At 36.1% G+C, this 21,025-nt stretch overlaps 1 protein-coding gene across 11 annotated transcripts in view; it reads right to left on the reverse strand.

The window, feature by feature from the left end:
* SLC4A10 (solute carrier family 4 member 10) overlaps positions 1 to 21,025 on the reverse strand; it is a 343,332-nt gene that overhangs the window by 25,541 nt on the left and 296,766 nt on the right. For all 11 annotated transcript variants that reach the window (XM_027559338.1, XM_027559409.1, XM_027559355.1 and 8 more), the window contains 5 exons: positions 16,596 to 16,757; positions 14,996 to 15,109; positions 13,634 to 13,795; positions 3,292 to 3,543; positions 2,035 to 2,103 (listed from right to left, as the gene is read on the reverse strand). In XM_027559338.1, the coding sequence (XP_027415139.1) occupies positions 2,035 to 2,103; positions 3,292 to 3,543; positions 13,634 to 13,795; positions 14,996 to 15,109; positions 16,596 to 16,757 (759 nt within the window). The remainder of the gene's footprint in view (positions 1 to 2,034; positions 2,104 to 3,291; positions 3,544 to 13,633; positions 13,796 to 14,995; positions 15,110 to 16,595; positions 16,758 to 21,025) is intronic.

Consider the following 21,025-nt stretch of genomic DNA (forward strand, 5'->3'; position numbering starts at 1 on the left):
CTCTTGAAATCCATAACCGATTTTATCTGCAAAGACTTTATTTCCAAATAAGGTCACATTCTGAGATTCCAGGTGGATGTGCGGGGAAGGGGTACTATTCAACTCACTATAATAACATAAGCAGGAATAATTTGCCAACAGTCTCAGTAAAAATGTAAAATAATCTTGTGGCACTTAAAAAAAAAATGTTTTAAATTTTATTCATTTAATTTTGGGCTGCTCTGAGTCTTCATTGCTGCAGGCAGCTTTTCTCCAGTTGCAAGTTGGGGCTACTCTTTGTTGCAGAGCATGGGCTCTAGGGCACACAGGCTTCAGCAGCTGCAGCACACGGGCTCAGGAATTGCGACCTGAGGGCCGTAGAGCGCGGGCTCCATAGTTGTGGCACACGGGCTTAGTGGCTCCATGGTATGTGAAATCTTCCCGAACCAAGGATCAAACCAGTGTCCCCTGCACTGGCAGGCAGATTCTCATCCACTGTGCCACTAGGGAAGTTCCTCTTCTGGTATTTTTTAAATGCGTCCACAAATTCCTTGATATTATTCTCTTCAAGCGATGGAGTCTAAATTTCCCTCCTTGTGTGTGCAAACTGGCCACAATGACTGGCTTCTAACAAATATAAGAAAAGTGGAAGTGACCACGTGTGACTCTGTAGACTGTCAGTAGGCACAGTGACTTCAGCCTCACTCTGCCTCATATTTCCCATTCAGATGGAGGTTAGGGTCTCTGTTGTGATGACACTTAAGTGTCTGATGGAGAGGCCGCTTACCAATAGCCAGAGAGGCACTACCATCTCTTGCCCTCAGCATTGGGATAAGCCATCTTGGATAAACACCTTCTAGTCCTATCCAAGCTTTCAAATGACTGCAGTTCTTGTCCACATCTTGCTAGCAGCCACATAAGGCATCTTGAGCCAAAATCACCCAGCTATTTTGTTTCCAAGTTTATGACCCACAGAAACTGTGAGATAATAAATGTTTACTGTTTTAAGCCAATAAGTTTTACAGCAATATTTTAGGTAACAGTGGGAAATTAATGCAAAAGCTATTTTTATTTAACAAATAATTAAACAATCTATAAGGTTTTCCTTATTAATTTATAAAAATAATTCTACAAAGACAATTGCAATAATAACAGAAAAGCAAACATAAAAGGCAAAAATCACCCAGAATCTTATTACCTTAACAAATTGTTTTTCTTTCTCCACCTTCCTTTTTAATCTACCCACACTCAGAGTTTCTTAAACCTGTGGTAGTTACAACTTGTTTTCTCACTTTTTCACCTCACATTTCACTTTGTCAGAAGCATTTTTACTGTGTTATTTTTATGGTCATTGTATTTATCAATTTTAAATTACTTTATCAAATTTAAATTAACCATAGATTGCTTAATTATTTTACTGTTGTTGAGTAATTGTATTGTTTCCAGTATTTTGATAATATGTGTTACAAGGAACATCTTTGTGTATACTTTTTTTTACTATTTTCATTGATCCACATATATCATACAGTATCAAAGATTAAAAGCATTTTAATATTTTATATAGTTTTAAATATACTGATATCCTTTTCTAAAAGGATTATAAAGTATAAACTTTTTACAGTTTTAACATGTGTGTGTGTTAGTCACTCAGATGTCCAATTGTTTGCAACCCCATAGACTGTAGCCCGCCAGGCTCCTCTGTCCATGGGATGCTCCAGGCCAGAATACTGGAGTGGGTAGCCATTCCTGTCTCCAGGGGATCTTCCCAACCCAGGGATTGAACCTGGGTCTCCCACACTGCAGGCAGATTCTATACTGTGTGAGCCACCAGGGAAGCCCCACAGTTTCAATATACTAATAGTAAACAGAAGTACCCTCAGATTATGAACCATTTTTAAGAATTTTTTAAGACATTTAACTGTAGACTGAAAGCTACTCCTCAGATAATGACATTTTCTTAGCTCTCAAGTGACTTTGCATCAACAGGCCTTAAGATATGTCATCACAGCTTTACTGTAGATACTTTACTTACTATATTACTATAAAGTAATTTACCTGAATTCCTTTTAGTGACGAAGCACCCATATAAAGAAACACTCCATATAGCACTGGCATAGGAATAAACTGTAAAAGAACAATTAGAAAAAAGGCACAGGTTATTTTCAAATATAATGTGGTTGAGACATTTTGTACTTCCAAAGAAAAAACACAGAAAGGTAAATATTTTAGAAGTATGGGGCAGAGCCAGAAGACACAGGCTCAAATCCCAGCTCTAGCACTTTTTAGCTGCATAGCCTCAGGTAAGTCACCTAAGCTTTCTGTGCCTTAGTTTCCCAATATCTAAACAGGGATAATAAGAAGTCTATTAGACATTTTTAATAGGTCAAAATCAATAAAATCACATGATGTATAATAAACAATTAATATCAAGTATATTTTGCTACATTAGGGAAATTTAAATGAATTCAATTATTTTAAATGAATTAAAATCTTTAAAATGAATTCAATTATTTTAAACATAAAAAAAGTATATCCAATAACAATGTCCATGTAGTAGTTTTATGGAACATTTAAAATACAAAACTGTATATGTGGCCATGATCATGGCATTGCTTATCTCTACGCCTCCCCCTTTACTGCTGCTGCTGCTGCTAAGTCACTTCAGTCGTGTCCAACTCTGTGCGACCCCATAGACGGCAGCCCATGAGGCTCCCCCGTCCCTGGGTTCTCTAGGCAAGAACACTGGAGTGGGTTGCCATTTCCTTCTCCAATGCATGAAAGTGAAAAGTGAAAGTGAAGTCGCTCAGTCGTGACCGACTCTTAGCGACCCCATGGACTGCAGCCTACTAGGCTCCTCCGTCCATGGGATTTTCCAGGCAAGAGTACTAGAGTGGGGTGCCATTGCCTTCTCCGCCCCCCTTTACTAAGTAATAGTAATTGCAAATGTATCTGTCCACTGACAAGAAATTAGAAACTTTCTTTTGTGTAGGCATACAGTAAACTCAGGTCACAAGTTAGTCAGAGATGAGTGACTGTTTCCCAGAACTTGATTACCATTTCAAAATTACAATAATAATTTATACATCAAATTTACTTGGCCAGATTAAATTTTTTACATACTTAAGGATTCTAAAATATAGCACATAATTTCCCTTGGTAAGAAGCTATATAAACATGATAAAAAAAATTCATCACTTTCATCACATGCCATACAATATTTACAAATTGATGGCTTAGACTCAAATTAAATTTCTTAAAGAATAATATATATATTCTGCCTTTTCTCAAATTCACAAAGGGAGATTTCATTACCTTCAGAATACTAGTCATAAAGACTGATGAGCCCATGAGAATGAAAATCATAAGCCCAGTAACTCTTTGCTCCCGAATGCCAAGAAATTTGGGTTGTTCTCCTGGAGCTGAACATTCAGATTCCAGTTTCAGGCTGTTGACATGAGTGATGGAAAGGACAGTGGCAGCCACAAACCATGGCAGGCCCATGATGGAGCACACACCCAGCATGACAGCCACCATTAACAGATCCAGATGGTACCCACAACCTTTCTGTTAAGAGAAAGAAAACAGGATTCTCATTCCACCTGAATTTGGCATAAATACCAATGACACCACCACCACAGAACAGAAAAGAACAGAAAAGAGGTACTGTTTTGAATCTTATATAACCGATTCTGAAATGCAAAATAAATTAAAGATAAAAAGAGAATAGTCTCAAAATATACAGTCCACTTACAGAAAAGCTACAGATGTTCCTACTGCAATTATGATAATAGTGACTTCTACATATTTTAATAGATATAATTCTGGCTTACTAGTACATTAGTTTCCATTCTATTTCTACTGAACAGGTAAAGTCATTATCAAATACAGTCCCTTTACTTTGGTTCCTTAAATGGGCAGGCTAATTTGTAATTCATGTCTTTCATCATTAATTTATACAAAAAATTATTGAGCATCAATTATATATCAGGCATTAGGCTGAGAAAACAAAGTAACGACTGTGTCCCCAGTAGAACTAAGAATGGCCTGGTTGTGACTAGACACCACTTTCTGACAATATCCAGGAAGCCCTTTGCTAAGAACTCCTAAAAGATAAACTCTTGTTAAGTCCTTTCCATTTACCCTCTTTTGTCTCAATGGTTGACTTTTATTGTGAAAAATAATATCATAGAACCTAAACTTCCTTTTACATACTCATTTTTATCCTAGCATAGAACTATCTTGTTCTCATCTCTTGCAGCACTAGAAAATTTGGCCTCTCCTTAAAATGACAGTTTTGTGCTTTCTATCCCCTATATGATTCTACTCCATCACTGACTTCCAGATGTTGCAAACTTCAGTGCTCTCTTGAATGAAATAGGAAATGTAAATAAGGAAAAATGGATGCATGGGACATGCGGAGGTGTGGAGAACTGAAGACTGTTCCCTTGAGGAAGCTGGTTGGCTAAGAGTCCTTAGAGGACACAAACAAGATGAGGAACAGCTCTGTCACCATCACCCACAGGAAATTGACAGTGTAAAGCCTAAGAGTTAGCAAATGTTATTTTACATTCCAACTTTAAATGACTACTTCATGAGAGGTAGTGTAATAAGATGGTTAAGAGTATAAGTTCTGGAGACAGGTTCAATTCAGTTCAGTCGCTCAGTCATGTCCCACTCTTTGCGACCCTATGCATTGCAGCATGCCACGCCTCCCGTCCATCACCAACTCCCAGAGTTAACCCAAACTCATGTCCATCGAGTTGGTGATGCCATCCAGCCATCTCATCCTCTGTCGTCCCCTTCTCCTCCTGTCCCCAATCCCTCCCAGCATCAGAGACTTTTCCAGTGAGTCAACTCTTGGTGTGAGGTGGCCAAAGTATTGGAGTTTCAGCTTTAGCATCATTCCTGCCAAAGAACACCAAGGACTGATCTCCTTCAGAATGGACTGGTTGGATCTCCTTGCAGTCCAAGGGACTCTCAAGAGTCTTCTCCAACACCACAGTTCAAAAGCATCAATTCTTCAGTGCTCAGCTTTCTTCACAGTCCAACTCTCACATCCATACATGACCACTGAAAAACCATTGACTAGACAGGTTGGAAGAAGCACAAGCTGGAATCAAGATTGCCAGTAGAAATATCAATAACCTCAGATATGCAGATGACACCACCCTTATGACAGAACGTGAATAGGAACTCAAAAGCCTCTTGATGAAAGTGAAAGAGGAGAGTGAAAAAGTTGGCTTAAAGCTCAACATTCAGGAAACGAAGGTCATGGCATCTGGTCCCATCACTTCATGGGAAATAGATGGGGAAACAGTGAAAACAGTGTCACACTTTATTTTTTGGGGCTCCAAAATCACTGCAGATGGTGATTACAGCCATGAAATTAAAAGACGCTTACTCCTTGGAAGGAAGGTTATGACCAACCTAGGTAGCATATTCAAAGCAGAGACATTACTTTGCCAACAAGTGTCCATCTAGTCAAGGCTATGGTTTTTCCTGTGGTCATGTATGGATGTGAGAGTTGGACTGTGAAGAAAGCTGAGTGCCGAAGAATTGATGCTTTTGAACTGTGGTGTTGGAGAAGACTCTTGAGAGTCCCTTGGACTGCAAGGAGATCCAACCAGTCCATTCTGAAGGAGATCAGTCCTTGGTGTTCTTTGGCAGGAATGATGCTAAAGCTGAAACTCCAGTACTTTGGCCACCTCATGCGAAGAGTTGACTCATTGGAAAAGATTCTGATGCTGGGAGGGATTGGGGGCAGGAGGAAAAGGGGACGACAGAGGATGAGATGGCTGGATGGCATCACCAACTCGATGGACATGAGTTTGGGTTAACTCTGGGAGTTGGTGATAGGCAGGGAGGCCTGGCGTGCTGCAGTTCATTGGGTCACAAAGAGCTGGACATGACTGAGACACTGAACTGAACTGAACTGAACTGAGACGGACCTTTGTTGGCAAAGTAATGTCCCTGCTTTTGAATATGCTATCTAGGTTGGTCATCACTTTCCTTTCAAGGAGTAAGCATCTTTTAATTTCATGGCTGCAATCACCATCTGCAGTGATTTTGGAGCCCCAAAAAATAAAGTCTGACACTGTTTCCATTGTTTCCCCATCAATTTCCCATGAAGTGATGGGACCAGATGCCATGATCTTAGTTTTCTGAATGTTGAGCTTTAAGACAACTTGTTCACTCTCCTCTTTCGTCAAGAGGCTTTCTAGTTCCTCTTCACTTTCTGCCATAAGAGTAGTGTCATCTGCATATCTGAGGTTATTGATATTTCTCCCGGCAATCTTGATTCCACCTTGTGCTTCTTCCAGCCCAGAGTTTCTCATGATGTACTCTGCATAGAAGTTAAATAAGCAGGGTGCCAATATACAGCCTTGATGTATTCCTTTTCCTATATGGAACCAGTCTGTTGTTCCATGTCCAGTTCTAACTGTTGCTTCCTGACCTGCATATAGGTTTCTCAAGAGGCAAGTCAGGTGGTCTGGTATTCCCATGTCTTTCAGAATTTCCCACAGTTTATTGTGATCCACACAGTCAAAGGCTTTGGCATTAGTCAATAAAGCAGAAATAGATGTTTTTCTGGAACTCTTTTACTTTTTCCATGATCCAGCCAGGAATCAAATGCCAGCTTAAGCAATGATCTTGAATGAATCATCTAAACTTTTGTGCCTCTGTTTCCCTATCTGAAAAATGGTGATGATGATGACAAGAGACATAGTGCTGAGTTGTTCTGAGAATTAAATAATTTACAAATGATTTTCACATCATTTAGAACAATGTCTGATATATTAGCAAGCACCAAGTAAATGTTAGGGACTACCATATTTTCACAGTTGAACAAAAACTTTCTTCTTTTGTACTTACTTGTTTCAAGGCTCTTTAATAAAAATATGTATATGTTTCTTAAGGGCAGGTAAACTTATCACATAATTTCTCAGTATATCCCAGTTTTTAGTGCAATCATTAACATACAATAAGCAATCAAAAAGTCACAGACTGGCAATTTTAAAAGGAAATATGCATAACTGAAACATTTTTAGAATCAAATTTAGGTGTAATTTTAAAATAAATATAACTGTTAAATTTATTATTATGAATGTGAGCAGAAATTCCTAATTATTCTAGAGGAGTAATTTTGACTTTTTTTACAGGCAGTCTTACCAAGCTGCAAGCAGTGTCTCGTTTATCTGAAAGCCAATATAGCCTTGAAGGTAAAACATACTGAGCATTTGATGTGTATTTGTCATGGTAGTGTTTTCTTTCTGCTATTTTATTTCATTGTTTTATTAAGAAAAACACCCTTAAAATCAGTTGTACCTCCTTCCCTTTCTGCTTACCCCTGCCAAATTATAAAAGTGCAGGAAATGACAGAGAAAAGAAAATGAGAATGTCCACACAAGAACCTTTTTCCTCCTGCATTGCCACCGATTCAGTGGCACTCTTCCTTGGGTCAGCTTAGCTGCAGTAACGCTCCAGGTTCACCCAATGCCTAAACTCAATTTCACTCGTGAATATGACCCTAGACAATTTTTAGGCTAATAAATCTGGAGAGATTTTCTGCTAATAACTCTGGAGAGGTTTTCTGGAGAGAGCTGGAAGGCGGGAAGAGAAACACCTTTGTATCAGCATGACCAAGAAAGTATAAGAAGCTTCACCAGAGCCAGACTATGGTCCCCTAGTCCTTTTGCAGAACATCTTGGAAGATGTAGTTGCATAGGATAGAACTCAAATTTTAGTCCCATTGGGCTTCCTATGACTCAGTGGAAAAGAATCCTCCTGCCAATGCAGGAGACGTGGGTTCGATCCCTGGTCGAGGAAGATCCCACGTGCTGAGGGACAATTAAGCCCACATGCCACAACTACTGAGCCTGTTCTCTAGAGCCTGCGAGTCCCAACTACTGAGTCCACGTGCTCTAGAACCTGTGCTCCACAACAAGAGAAGCCACCACGGCGAGAAGCCTGCACGTCCCAACTGGAGAGTATCCCCCACTCACCACAACTAGAGAAAAGCCTGCAGAGCAACCAAGACCCAGCGCAGTCAAAAATAATACGTTAATTAAATAAGCAATAATTTTCAGTCCCAAAGAAATAGAAGGACAGTCTTAACCAGTTAGACAAGTCTTGTCCTAGGAACAGCGCAGTGTGAAGAACATAGGACAGCAAAGGACCTGATCTTCGAGCCCTTGCCACTGAGGCAGTACAATATAAATGGTGCCCCTGGGCTGTTGTGCAAATCTGTGGTAGTGCTAAGAGAGAGTGGAAGAGGTGCTAGCAGCTGAGAGATAGACACGAGAGGAAGGCAGAGGACATGGGGACTTGAGAGTCAGGCTTATGCTTTCAGGACACCCCGGTCTTTCCCACAGTATATGCTCCCTATGGCATAAGAACATGAGGAAGGCCTTCTTCATGACAACCATTTCCTATAGTTCTTGTCTTAGTGTTTCAAAAATATGACGTGGTAGCCTGGATGGGAGGGGAGTTTGGAGGAGAATGTAGGGCTGAATCCCTTCGTTGTTTACCTGAAACTATCACAACATTGTTAGTTGGCTATACCCCAGAACAAAATTATAAGTTTTTAAAAAATAAAATCACTTGCTTGCTGTTAAAAAAAATATGATACAAATGTAAACTGTGGGATGCTAGACTGCAGTAAGCAGACAAAATAACACTTTCCAAGAGAATAATTTCCTTTTTAAATTTAGAAAGCTAGCTTTGTAAAGTCCAAGCAGATAATAAAATCAAAAATACAATTTCCCCCGATTATGTTGTACAACAATGGGAGCAGCTTAATTTAATGTGAGTCAAAGGCAATAAAGCAGTTCTGGCACTTCCACTAATTAATCATCATCCTTCATCTTGCCTTCCATTTAAAATGTCTTCAAAACCATGGTCTTTGTAACCAAATTATTAGCTGATAGGCATGCCAGCCAAAAGGAAGTATCCCTTTGTCAGAGAGAGAACTCTGTACCTTCTAACATATTTCTGTAGATTTTTTTTCTGAAATAAAGACAGAATCAGAGCTTCTATTCTCACATTCATCCATGAAACACGGGAAATGGACATATGGGAGGAAAAGGGAGCATAGCAACAGGTGATGCTACACCAGACCCCACTGAAACCAACATGCAGCAAGACAAGAGGCCAGCCAAGAGGACCATCTGATGCCCAGATGCCACTGCTGAAAAAATTCATTCCAAGCTTGGCAGCAATTTCCTGCATCTGTCAAGTTAACCACATAAAAGACTATAGATTGACATGAAGAACCAGGCTGACAAAGAGGGCAGAAAAGAACATATCAAATGCCATAATCATCAAGAGAATGTGGTGCCAAATGAATGTGGCAAATGCATTCATTTACTCCAGTGATCTGGGATTGTATTGCTGTTTATTAAAAAATGATGTCAAAAGAAGCCTGAACTGTCTACAGAAACATGAAGAAAAGCCCACAGTTATATCTTAACAGAAACTTTCTTTTCTGAAAGACAGTAGCTTTCCACTTTTAGAGAATATACTTCTTTTAAAAGTGGAAATTTTTCATGATTTTCAAAGGGATTCAGTTAACCAATGTTTATTCTACTTCTCTAGGGTAGAAACAAACAAATGAGAAATGCTAGCGAGAGTATGGATTTGCATCTACATATAATATGAATGGCAATTTGCATTCTCAAGTTTTTACATTTGCAACTTTGATGCTTTTGAGTGACCTAAAGATCATGAAGTGCTGTGAGTTAAAGTTTTGCTGGTCTTGAAATTCTTCATTCTGAGGGAGGAGTCAGTCACTTACCCTGTGAGTTGGTGCTAGACTCTTCAGCTCAACACAGCTTTATTGCATATGTAGTAACACAAAATGACAAAAAAAAATTTAGTAGTAGGAGAAAAATCCTCTAAAATAAAAAAATTCCTCTAGGAGAAAACCTCAGCAACTGGTTTTGGTAATGGAAGGGAAGAAAAAAGTGAAAAGATCTAAAACATAAGTTTGGAAGAGATAAAGAATGAAATGATGAAATTTCTAGGTGACTTGGCTATGTGATGTCGACTTAAATATATAACATGACCTCTACCAGATGCTTGATACAGAATCTAGAAATCGTCATTCATTTAACTATCTCAGGGAACACTCCAATCAAGAAAAAAAACGGGTTTTCAAATAAGAAAAGAAAATCAGCAAAAGTTGATAATGTGGTTAACTTGTGGTCTGGGGATATATTCAAGAAACAGGTGTCTTTTTGTGACAATGTGGTTCAAGTAAAAGCCAGAGAATGTGCAGACATTTCAGGGAAGCAACAGGTGGGGAGAGCGGTTATGGAACAGACCGTTACTCTGAGTAAAGAACATTCTGAGAAAGTGATTTTTTGCTGTTAACAGGAAAATCAGTAGCAGCAGGCCACGTGATACTGAAGCTTAGAGAACACAGGGTTAGAGGCCAAAAAGAAAAGAATTCAGTGTAGATAAAATATGTTCACTGGACAGAACTTACTTTGAAAATATCCGTATCCAAAGGAAATTGGGGGTGTTCAGACTCATAGTGGCCAAGAAAAGACCAACTCTTCTTCTTGTGACAATATAGCAAAGCCTTATCTGGCTTTATGATTACACCAGATTTGCTCTGTCTATTAAATCCAGGCTATTAAGGGGTAAAATAGGCATCTTTTGACTATACAGCAATTTGTACAATAAAAAGTAATGTATAAATAATATAATACAGTTTAATAATATAGTCTCAACTTCATTTTAGTGACAAAAATATTAAATGCTTTAATTCGACAAAAGCATTTAATTCTAGAAAAGAAGGTAATTGAAAGGACAACTTAAAGAATGCTTTACTATATTTTAGCTATTCTACATGATACATAAAGGTGGAATAACATAGTACATTTATTGATCTGGAGCTTTGGAAAGTCTGTGAATGTCAAGGGCCTACCATGGACTCAGGAAGAAGAGGAACAAGCATTATGTGATTATAAGGTAGAGAGACTTGGAAAGGGCAAGCATACAGGACAGCCACAGAGGTAACATCACTCGTGGCAATTCTTCATTTACTTCTACGTTCTGTCTTAATACAATTCCACTAATATTTGGGAAACAAATATACAGTGAAATTAGTAATATTTCTGCCTAATTATAAAAGCAAAAACAAAAAAACCCCAACTTCCTTTGAAAGGGAAAGAATGATTATATAGCTTTCTTTCTAAAACAAGAGTCTTTTAGTTCATTTAAAAACACGTGTCATACAAGGAAATATATAAACTTCCATTAAAATGAGAATGCAGCCTATACTGTTGACATGGGAGGATTACCATGATAATGCTCTTACGCAAAAAAAAAAAAAAACATGCAACATATGCAGTATGAAAATACATATTTTGGTATACAATAAAAATAGAGATGAGAAAAATGGAGATATTTTCAGTTTTAAAAAATAAACTGGTGTCTAGGAAAAATGTTTTCCTACTTCTTAGAGAATAGCAGACTAACAGTGTTCAACATAAAGTTCTTAACACCAGCTTTATAGATTACTTAACTCTGTAACTTTAATAATTAGGTTGTGGCAGTATTTGCTTTTGCAGAAGGCTGATATTTTAATATCAAATATTTTTGAATGATTGATATTAAATAAGTTGACTACTAACTTGGAAATCTGAATTTCTTATTTCGAGAGCTGTAAACGATTCAAAGTTTCCAATATTGAATAATGTAGTTCAGCAGTATTTTGGAGCCAGCTCATATAGACTTATAAGAGCCAATTGTTTAATTTTCAATTTTCTTCCTGCCAATTGATGTCACTTTGGTAGCTTGAAATGGGCCATGATGGGAGTATTCACATCATGAAAATCGGCAAACATTATAAATCAGGGTATTTTTTTTACACACAGAGAACTGGTTGTTAAACATGTACCAGCACATCACTGGTCTAGTTCCTAAGAACTTAATGCGATATTTTTGTAGAATATATCTTTAATAATTAAAATTTCCTTTGACAAAAACAAGAAGTTAATATGAACTCATTTTTTTAAAAAGGTTTTGAGCACTCTTGTTACTTTCTAAAAACAGAATAAAAAAAAATGCTCTTTATTTTAAAACAGATACACATTCTCCCCAATATAATAGACAAAATTCCTTTTCAGTAGGATTTATTGCAAATAACTGTGGTTTCTTATATTTATGTCATTACTGCTGCTGCTAAGTCGCTTCAGTCACGTCCGACTCTGTGCGACCCCATAGACGGGCAGCCCACCAGGCTCCCCTGTCCCTGGGATTCTCCAGGCAAGAACACTGGAGTATGTTGTGATTTCCTTCTGCAATGTATGAAAGTGAAAAGTGAAAGTGAAGTCACTCAGTCATGTCCGACTCTTCGTGACTCCATGGAGTACAGCCTACCAGGCTCCTCTGCCCATAAGATTTTCCAGGCAAGAGTACTGGAGTGGGTTGCCATTGCCTTCTCCATACTGGAAACCTAAGAGTTTCAAATTTCTGGAGGAGTCAGATAGAGAGAAAATAAAATTGTTTTGTTTATAACATATAATTTTACCAAATTATTTTCATAATTAGTTTGAGAGGAAGGTTTTCCCTACTCCCAGAAAACACAAGATTCAAACCTGTAATTTTTCAGATAGAAACCATAAAAGTTAAAATATTCACTGGTTCATTCAGTCCTTTGTTAACTTTTGTGAAGTCGTCAGGTTTTACTATGTCATTACTACTTCCTATCAAATAGTTCAATCAGGTTTTTAAAATCTTTCTAAGGTACATACTTAAAAATTCTATAAAGTATAATTTCTGTTGCTCTGACAAAATTTTTCCTAGAATTTAAAGAATATATGACGATAGCTCACCATTATCCCATGATACCAGAAAAAAACAAGATTGTGCGTGTTCTAATTTTTATAAGGTTTGATTCAGAGTACTTTTAACCATTCAGTGATTTTGTTGGTTCAATTTAACTTAATATATTCCTATAAATGACAGTGCTCACATTACGTATCTCATACCAATGAACAACTTTATTCACAGTTGCAAAATGGCAGGGTCAGAATATAATAAATAAAATATATTTATATTTATTCTCTGTAAAAGAAAATCATTGAAATCTGCAATAAAACTAAACAAAGATGTCACTTAAAAACTATAACATTTATAACTTGGTTTTGATGTCATAGACATTATAGATGGAGAAATAACTAAAGAAAATTGAGAATTATTTGAAGATGCAATTTTTTCCAAAATAAATGCAATCTAATAGACAGAGTCAAATATAGAAATAGAAGAATCTCAGATGTAAGACAAATTGGTAAAACTACACTTCACCAAAACAGACCATTTCATTAAAATGTGTTAAACATGGTAAAGAACACTAGAACTTTGGCAACATTTTTAAATTTTAAGTCCTAGAGATAAGGTTTTAGAATTTAGAGCTCAGCCAAGGGCCATAAACAAATTAATTAATAATCAATTTAAGCTTATTGTAGGACAAAGTACCATGAATATAGAAAATAAAATTATAAATCGGAAATTTTAATATTTCACTCTGCAAATGACTATAGAATACAAAGTATAATACAGAATACAAAGCATAATGAACATAACAAACATCAATTGAGCTCAGTTAAATCATAATGATTTACATTAAATAGATGCTAAAACATACCTTTAGCTTATGTTCTTTTCTGTTGATAATGACAGCTGTAATCTGTTGGTCCATAAAAATTAGAATAGTACAAAGTAAAGCTGGAATAATAGCAGCTATTACTGTCCACCATGGATTTGGACCTAAAGGTGTAACAAACCAGCCACGATCATCTCTTGTGGGCTGTGAAAAATTAAAGAATGCACAGTTATTAACTGGATTAATAAATATCTAATCAAATGAAGTCTTACAGACAATACCAGGAAAGCCCTAATTATAAACTGATATGCCAAGTAATTATATTTTAACTTTTTATTTTTTTTAATTTAATTTTATTTTTAAACTTTACATAATTGTATTAGTTTTGCCAAATATCAAAATGAATCCGCCACAGGTATACATGTGTTCCCCATCCTGAACCCTCCTCCCTCCTCCCTCCCCATACCATCCCTCTGGGTCGTCCCAGTGCACTAGCCCCAAGCATCCAGTATCGTTAATAACAATATTCACAAAACCTGGTACCAGGCACCATTCTAAGTGTTTTAAATATTTCAGCTCACTTTTTCCTTCACAATAGTCTAAAGAAGTAACAGACAAGGAAACAGGCATAGGGAATAAATTTCTCAAGGTCCCAAAGCTAGTGAGTGGTGAAGACAAGATTTCAACTCTGATAGACTGGCTCAAAAATCTGTGTTCTCAATCAATATCTATATTAAATAAAATTATATTACCATTATCATATGTGCTATTGGATTGGCAAATTCATTCACTTTTACAAATATCACATTGACAACTGTGTATAACTCATTTTAGATGTGTATCCAGGCCACTAAGTAAAAACAGCAAAAAGACACTCAGGGAAGGGTTCTAAACATGGCTGGTGCCTGAGATGAGTCCCAGATGAATTCATTTTGACAATTCTTTGAGGAAGTCCCCAGCTCTGTTTGATAGGTGAGAAAACAAGGTTCAAAGAGATTAAGTAACTGGCCCAAGGACATAGTTGTAATGTGGTTCAAACTCTATTTCAGACCTAATTTTATTTGTTTTCCAATCCCTATCCATTGTGCAATTCTGCAAAAAGAAAATGCATTTCCCTTATTTTAAAAATGTTTCCTTATCTTTTAGGAATATAGATATTCCTACTGGAAGAATTAACAGGAAACTTTTTCAAGTGGCTTCCAGGTCTCTATTTCTGTGATTACTATTTATTTTTTAATATTAGACCAAAATTGTAGTTGGGCTGTGAGCATTTTATTTTCTGTTATATTAATCAATATTCTTTATATTTTCATGAAAATCCCAAGTGATAGGTTTATAGCTATCATCTGAATAAAAATTAGACCTACAAAGATGGAGAGATAGTAAATGTTATGATAACTTCACCTTGAAAACACTTGGTACTTGTAGTTTTGGAGACGGGATCCCAATGGCATAGTCAATTAAAACCATACATAGAATCGTAAGAAAGACAGCAAAGTCACTCACTATGGATCGAACCTAAAGATGATTAAAACACTTGTCACTTGAAGGAACTATAAATAGTGAGGAATACTCAGGAACATAATCTAGAATCACACTTTATGACATGATATCATAATATCACATTTTATACATACTATAATATTACTGTTAATTCTGTCATATTTATATTTATGTACCTCTGTCATTAAGATAAATATACACTCAACCTGTTCAAAATGAGGCATTATGGAATAGCTACAATGCTGATTGTACTGTTTTCAGTATTTATTTAAAATCTAAGTTTATTAAGGGAATCATGCATGGTACTTACACCAGTGATGATGATAAAAATCTAAGTTTATTATGAATTCCAATGTGTGAATATTTAAAATACAGAATAACATTGAATGGAGAGAATTTGGCTAAATTTTAATACTCTTTCTCACACAGGTAACATTTTAATATGATAAACCCTCAAACACTATAAAATAAAATCTGTTTTTATTGAAGTATCAAAATAGTTAATCTGAGATATAAGTATAGTAGCAGGTAATGTGCACAATAGAGTAAGTAAAATTAAAAGTTATTCTATTTCTCATTTATAAAGTCTTCTTTGAGCAAAATCCTTAAACAATATTCAGTAAGATCTGGCTTTTATTAGGATGCCTTTATGTCACACACACAAACACATACAAAATTCAGGAGTTTAATGAAAAAATCAATTCTATATTAATCAAATTAAGCTGTTGGAGGAAAGAAATGAGTCTTCCAACTTAGGGAAGGAAGAGGTAACAAAAACAGAAGCTTCTCTCAAACAAAAACAGTTCTTAAAACATTTTCCCAGAGTAGAATTTTCATCACAATTTTTAGCTCATCTCTCAAAAGCCTGTTTTCTTGTTTCTCTTCTTTCTTTTCTTCTCTCTCCCTCCCTTCCTTCCTTAGTCCTTTTTTGGCTGAGTCAGGCCTTATAGGTGTTACTTTGCAGTGTTAAATATTGAACTAAGCTGTTTCTCTGTTTACTTTCTTTTCCAAATATGCAGATGCAAACGTGGTGGGTTAGGGGGAGGGACTGACACTTTAAAAATGAAAAAGAGGATAGTGTTCCAATGAGTCTTGCAGGGGCTTTCCCAATTACAAAATGTAACAGTGGCTCCTATGAGGTGTCTGTCAGGCTGGAATAGTTCCCACTGTTCACTGGGCAAGAAAGTGACAATCAGTAATGCAGTGTGTGCTTCTGAGTTCCAAAAATGAAAGTCGGAACGTGGGAGTTTATCTCTGGGATTTGAAGTTAGGAGATAAGCCTAGAGGCCATCTGCACTCCCAGCATCAATCTCACGAAATGCTTCCTCTTCCCCACCTCACCACACCTCACTCCTAATATGGCAGCTCAATCACCCAAAAACCTTTTAGTGGCCCCTTTAATGACAGTAATCGCTCTTTATTTTGTCCTAAAATACACATATCACCGTAACATGCTTTATGCTGGTAGACATTTTGATCAGAAAAACTGTAGTCTGAGTACCTTGGTTGGAAAATAGCGGCTAGTCTTGAACTGCTTCAACGTGGCTGACAGAGTAACTGTGGAAAAGAAGAGGATCACTGACCAAAACAGAACATCTGGAACATAGGGGTGCTCGTGGCCGCAGGCTCGTCCAACATACTCCCCGTGCAGTGATGTGCATTCCTGCCAGAGAAGTAAAACAAATGGAGCTATTAAGGAAAAAAGGTGGATGTAGTTCTTTCAGAAAACTAATGTCTTAGGATCACTTGTAGTTGAGTTGCCAAGGTTTTTCATTAAGGCTCATGTTTGGATAGGTAGTGAGGAGTAAGAACTATTTCTAAAATTTTTGCTTTTTAAAAATTAAATCTATAAAACTGATTCACCAATCATCGTCTTTATTAAGTATCACATCAACCCTATAAAATAGGTAGTTGCTATTATTTCCATGTTGTATCTGAGGAAAATATGGTATAGAGAAGGTAAGTCATTTGCTATGGCCTCACCACTGCTGGGCAGCAGCAGAGCTGCTGGGAATATTATTGCATACTAAAGGAGAACAGTGATTCTCTGAATGATCTAGTCCTAAAGCTCCCAAGCAAGGTGAGAAAAGCAACAACAAAAAAATACGATATATTATTACTTAAGTGAAACTAGAAGTCAAAGATGGAGCTCAAACTTAAATTACAGAACAAAAGAGAAAAAGTACTATAGGTGCAGGGCAAAGTTCATATTTACTATGACTTTTTCAGGAGCTTCACAGGTGGCTCACGGGTAAAGAACCCACCTGCCAATGCAGAAGACCCAGGTTCCATCCCTGGGTAGGGCAGATACCCTGGAGAAGGAAATGGCAAACCACTCCAGGATTCTTGCCTGGAGAATTCCATGGACAGAGGAGCCTGGCAAACTATACTCCATGGAGTCACAAAGACTCAGACATGACTGAGCGACTATATAAGAACAACAACAACAACAACAAATGATTCATGATCTTTCTTTTTTTTTTTTTTCCTGGTATATATTTTATAAGCCCCTGAAGAACCATTTCTAATTGCTGTCTTAGCCATGAGGTGGCAGCAAAGTCAAAAAATTTTTCTTTCTTGGAGGAAAAAACAGCATTTTAAACAATATTATTTTGAAATTGAGACTTTTTTTTTAAAGCTCATATAAGATTGGATTTTACCATTTCATTTTAAAAATTAGAACATTAAATTTTATTTTTTTATTTCAAAACAGAAAAGAATGGTTTAAGTGATCCAGTGACCTTGCTAGTACCTGAGATATTCTGAGCCTGAATTAGGAATTGAATTGTGCCATGGTACAGAAAGATCTTAGGAAAAAATATGGACTGCCAGATTGATCACCAGCAGAGACTGTCCAATGAACAAAGCCTCAAGCCCTGGAGTACAGTAGGAAACACATACCTTTGAAAGATTCTAGACTAAATCACAGACCGCTACCTTGTTATCTAAAAACAAACTAGTAAAATCACTTGGGACAGTTACCTGTAAGGCTAGGATTTTTGAGAAATTTTGTTTGTATACTTTATCTAAAAAAATTCTGTTCCTTTTTCTAATCTAACTGCAAATGCTACATTTTTGCTAGCTAAAGTTGAATTCCAATTAACCACGTTAAGTTAATACAGAGCACAGAAACTTTGCTAATTGGGAAAAAAAAAAAATCCCCAAGCCTTAATTATAGCTTTAGTTTTTCCTTCTCTCAAAACTCTGTTAAAATGGATAAAGTAGCAAAAACAAATCCTTGAAATTTTTAGTCCCTTCTCTTGCCCCTTGTTCAGCTTTACTAGTAAAGCAATTACTAAGCAAAGTAATGGGATAGAAGCTAGAAAGCTAGAAAAATGATACTGATGAACCTATCTGCAGGGCAAGAACAGAGGCCCAGACATAGAGACTGGACTTGTGACTGGGTGAAGGAGAGAGTGGGATGAACTGAGAGTAGCGCTGAAACATATACATTGCCATGTACAAAATAGATAGCTGGTGGGAAGTTGCTATATAACACAGGGAGCTCAAGCTGGTGCTCTGTGATGACCTAGAGGGGTGGGACGTTGGGGGAGAAGTTCAAGAGGGAGCAGGTATATGTATACTTATGGCTGATTCATGCTGTTGTACGACAGAAACTAACACAACACTGTAAAGCAATTATCCTCCAATTAAAAGTAAATAAAAAAAAGAATGGATAAATACAAAGAGGAGCTAAAAGTTCCTTTGTAAACACATTACCTATATATTTGTGATCATCTTCTATCTTTTGTGCAGATATAAAAGTCTTCCAAGTCTTGGACTTGGTTGAGTCTTGTTCTCAATTCTTGGTAATATAGAAACCATTAAAAGAATTATTTAAGTGTCTTATAAGCTATAATACATTGCCATTAGCCTGCCTAGTCACTTTAATTCAAAGCAAATTTGAAAAGTATATTTTTCTTTCTTTTAGGGGGGCAGTATGTTATTTAAAAAGGAAAAATTGTGAGCTACTATATTCTACATTTATTTTCTGGTTTATACCAACTGTACCCTTAAAACACACACACACACATGAAGTCCTAAGATTTGGAAGAGAAAACTAAATCTAAATCCTGTTCTCTTATTTTGAGTCTCACATATGGTTTCACTTACGAAAATGAAAAAAATGCTTGTTGACAAACTCATTTCTACTAATTATTCTTCAACACGTTTTAAGCTTCAACAATTTTATAAGTTGGTAAAAATTAAGTTTGATAAAATAAGAAATTAGAGTTGGCATTAGTGTCCTGCCCCTTATTTATGTATAAGCTAAATATGTAATTCTGGCATTGAAACAATTCTTAACCAATTGCTAGTTAATTGCCTGTGAATATTTTAAACCTTGTCTAGGAATTCCTTATAATGACAGATTTTGATATACTGCTAAAATATATATATAAACATAGAAACCTAAGTACTCTAGCTTGCTATAAAACACTTGAATTAAGCATTATTCACAATAGTCAAGATTGGAAATAACCTAGATGTCTGTCAATGGATCAGTGGATTAAGAAACTGTAGTATAAATATACAATAGAATATCATTCACCCTTAAAAAGGAAGGAAACGTTACTGCAACAACATGAATGAACCTGTAAGAAATGCTAATTGAAACAAGCCAGACACAGAAAGACAAATACTGTATGATTTATCTTCTATGTGGAAGCTAAGAGTCAAACTCAGAAGCAGAGAGTAGAATGATAGTTACCAATGACTAGGGAGAGAGGAAAAATGGGGAAATATTGGTTGAAGGGAACAAAGTTTCAGTTATGCAGGATAAATAAATTATGAAGTGCTAGTGTATAACACAGTGACTATGGTTAATAATATTGCATTAAATAATTGAAATTTGCTGGGAGAGTAGATCTTAATTGTTTTCACCAAGTAAAAAGGTTGCTTATGTGAGGTGCTATGTGTGTTAATTAGCTTGATTGTGGTAATCATTCACCTTGTATACATTCATCAAAACACATTTTATACCTAAAATACATAATTTTTATTTGTCAATTATACCTCAATAAAGCTAGAAAACAAAATAAACCAAGACATTTACATTAAATAGTAAATCTGCAATTTGAGACTGCTTTTCAAAATAATCATTAAATGTTTATTGGACACTTACTATGCATACAGCTATTTGGGGGAATCAAAGAAAGCTAAAGTTCTTGCCATTGCTGAGTTAGCAAGGTAAAAATTACAGTTCATGAGAAATGTAACAATTCAATTAAAAATTATCCAGTGACTAATACACAGAGTAAATATTACATGACCATTTTTACAAAACTAGTTATAATAGCCATTAGCACTGTTAATAAAATTAATAAAATGCTTTTGATGATCCTGATGGTTATGCTGAGCAAAAAATAGAATAACAATTAAGACAAATCATTATGGCCCTCAATGACTTAAAATTGTAAGTTTTTTTCATTATGTTGAATACCCTTTGGTGATAAGTGCTATTTCTGGCCAAGATTAGCAATTATTCATTGCAAACAGTGCTTTTACCTAATGAAAAATACTATGAAAATTTCTGCCAGAATGTTAACACCTAGTGCAGAACTTAACAAAGAAAATAATAATAATAATAACCTCAGGATTAGATTTGCTTTGTTTGATTGCAAAATATTTTTCACTGTACTCTTCTTGATCCTAAAACTTCTAATATTGATCTAGGTAGATCAATTGTGCTATGAGTCTCTTAGAAATGTATGATTCAGGATTTGCTACTATATGGAATAAATATTATTATTTAACATTAAATTATTCAAGACTATAAAACACATAGAGTAAATTTTCATATTAAATAATTTAGAGATGAAATTATTGGGTAAGTGTATTGTAGGGGACACCAAGATGAGGGACAAAAGCAGGGAACTCTTAAAATATAATATCTTTATAGTTTATAAAAGGGGAATGTAAATGGAAGATGCA

Source organism: Bos indicus x Bos taurus, chromosome 2, assembly GCF_003369695.1.
Source record: "Bos indicus x Bos taurus breed Angus x Brahman F1 hybrid chromosome 2, Bos_hybrid_MaternalHap_v2.0, whole genome shotgun sequence".
In the NCBI taxonomy this organism is placed as follows: Eukaryota; Metazoa; Chordata; class Mammalia; order Artiodactyla; family Bovidae; genus Bos; species Bos indicus x Bos taurus.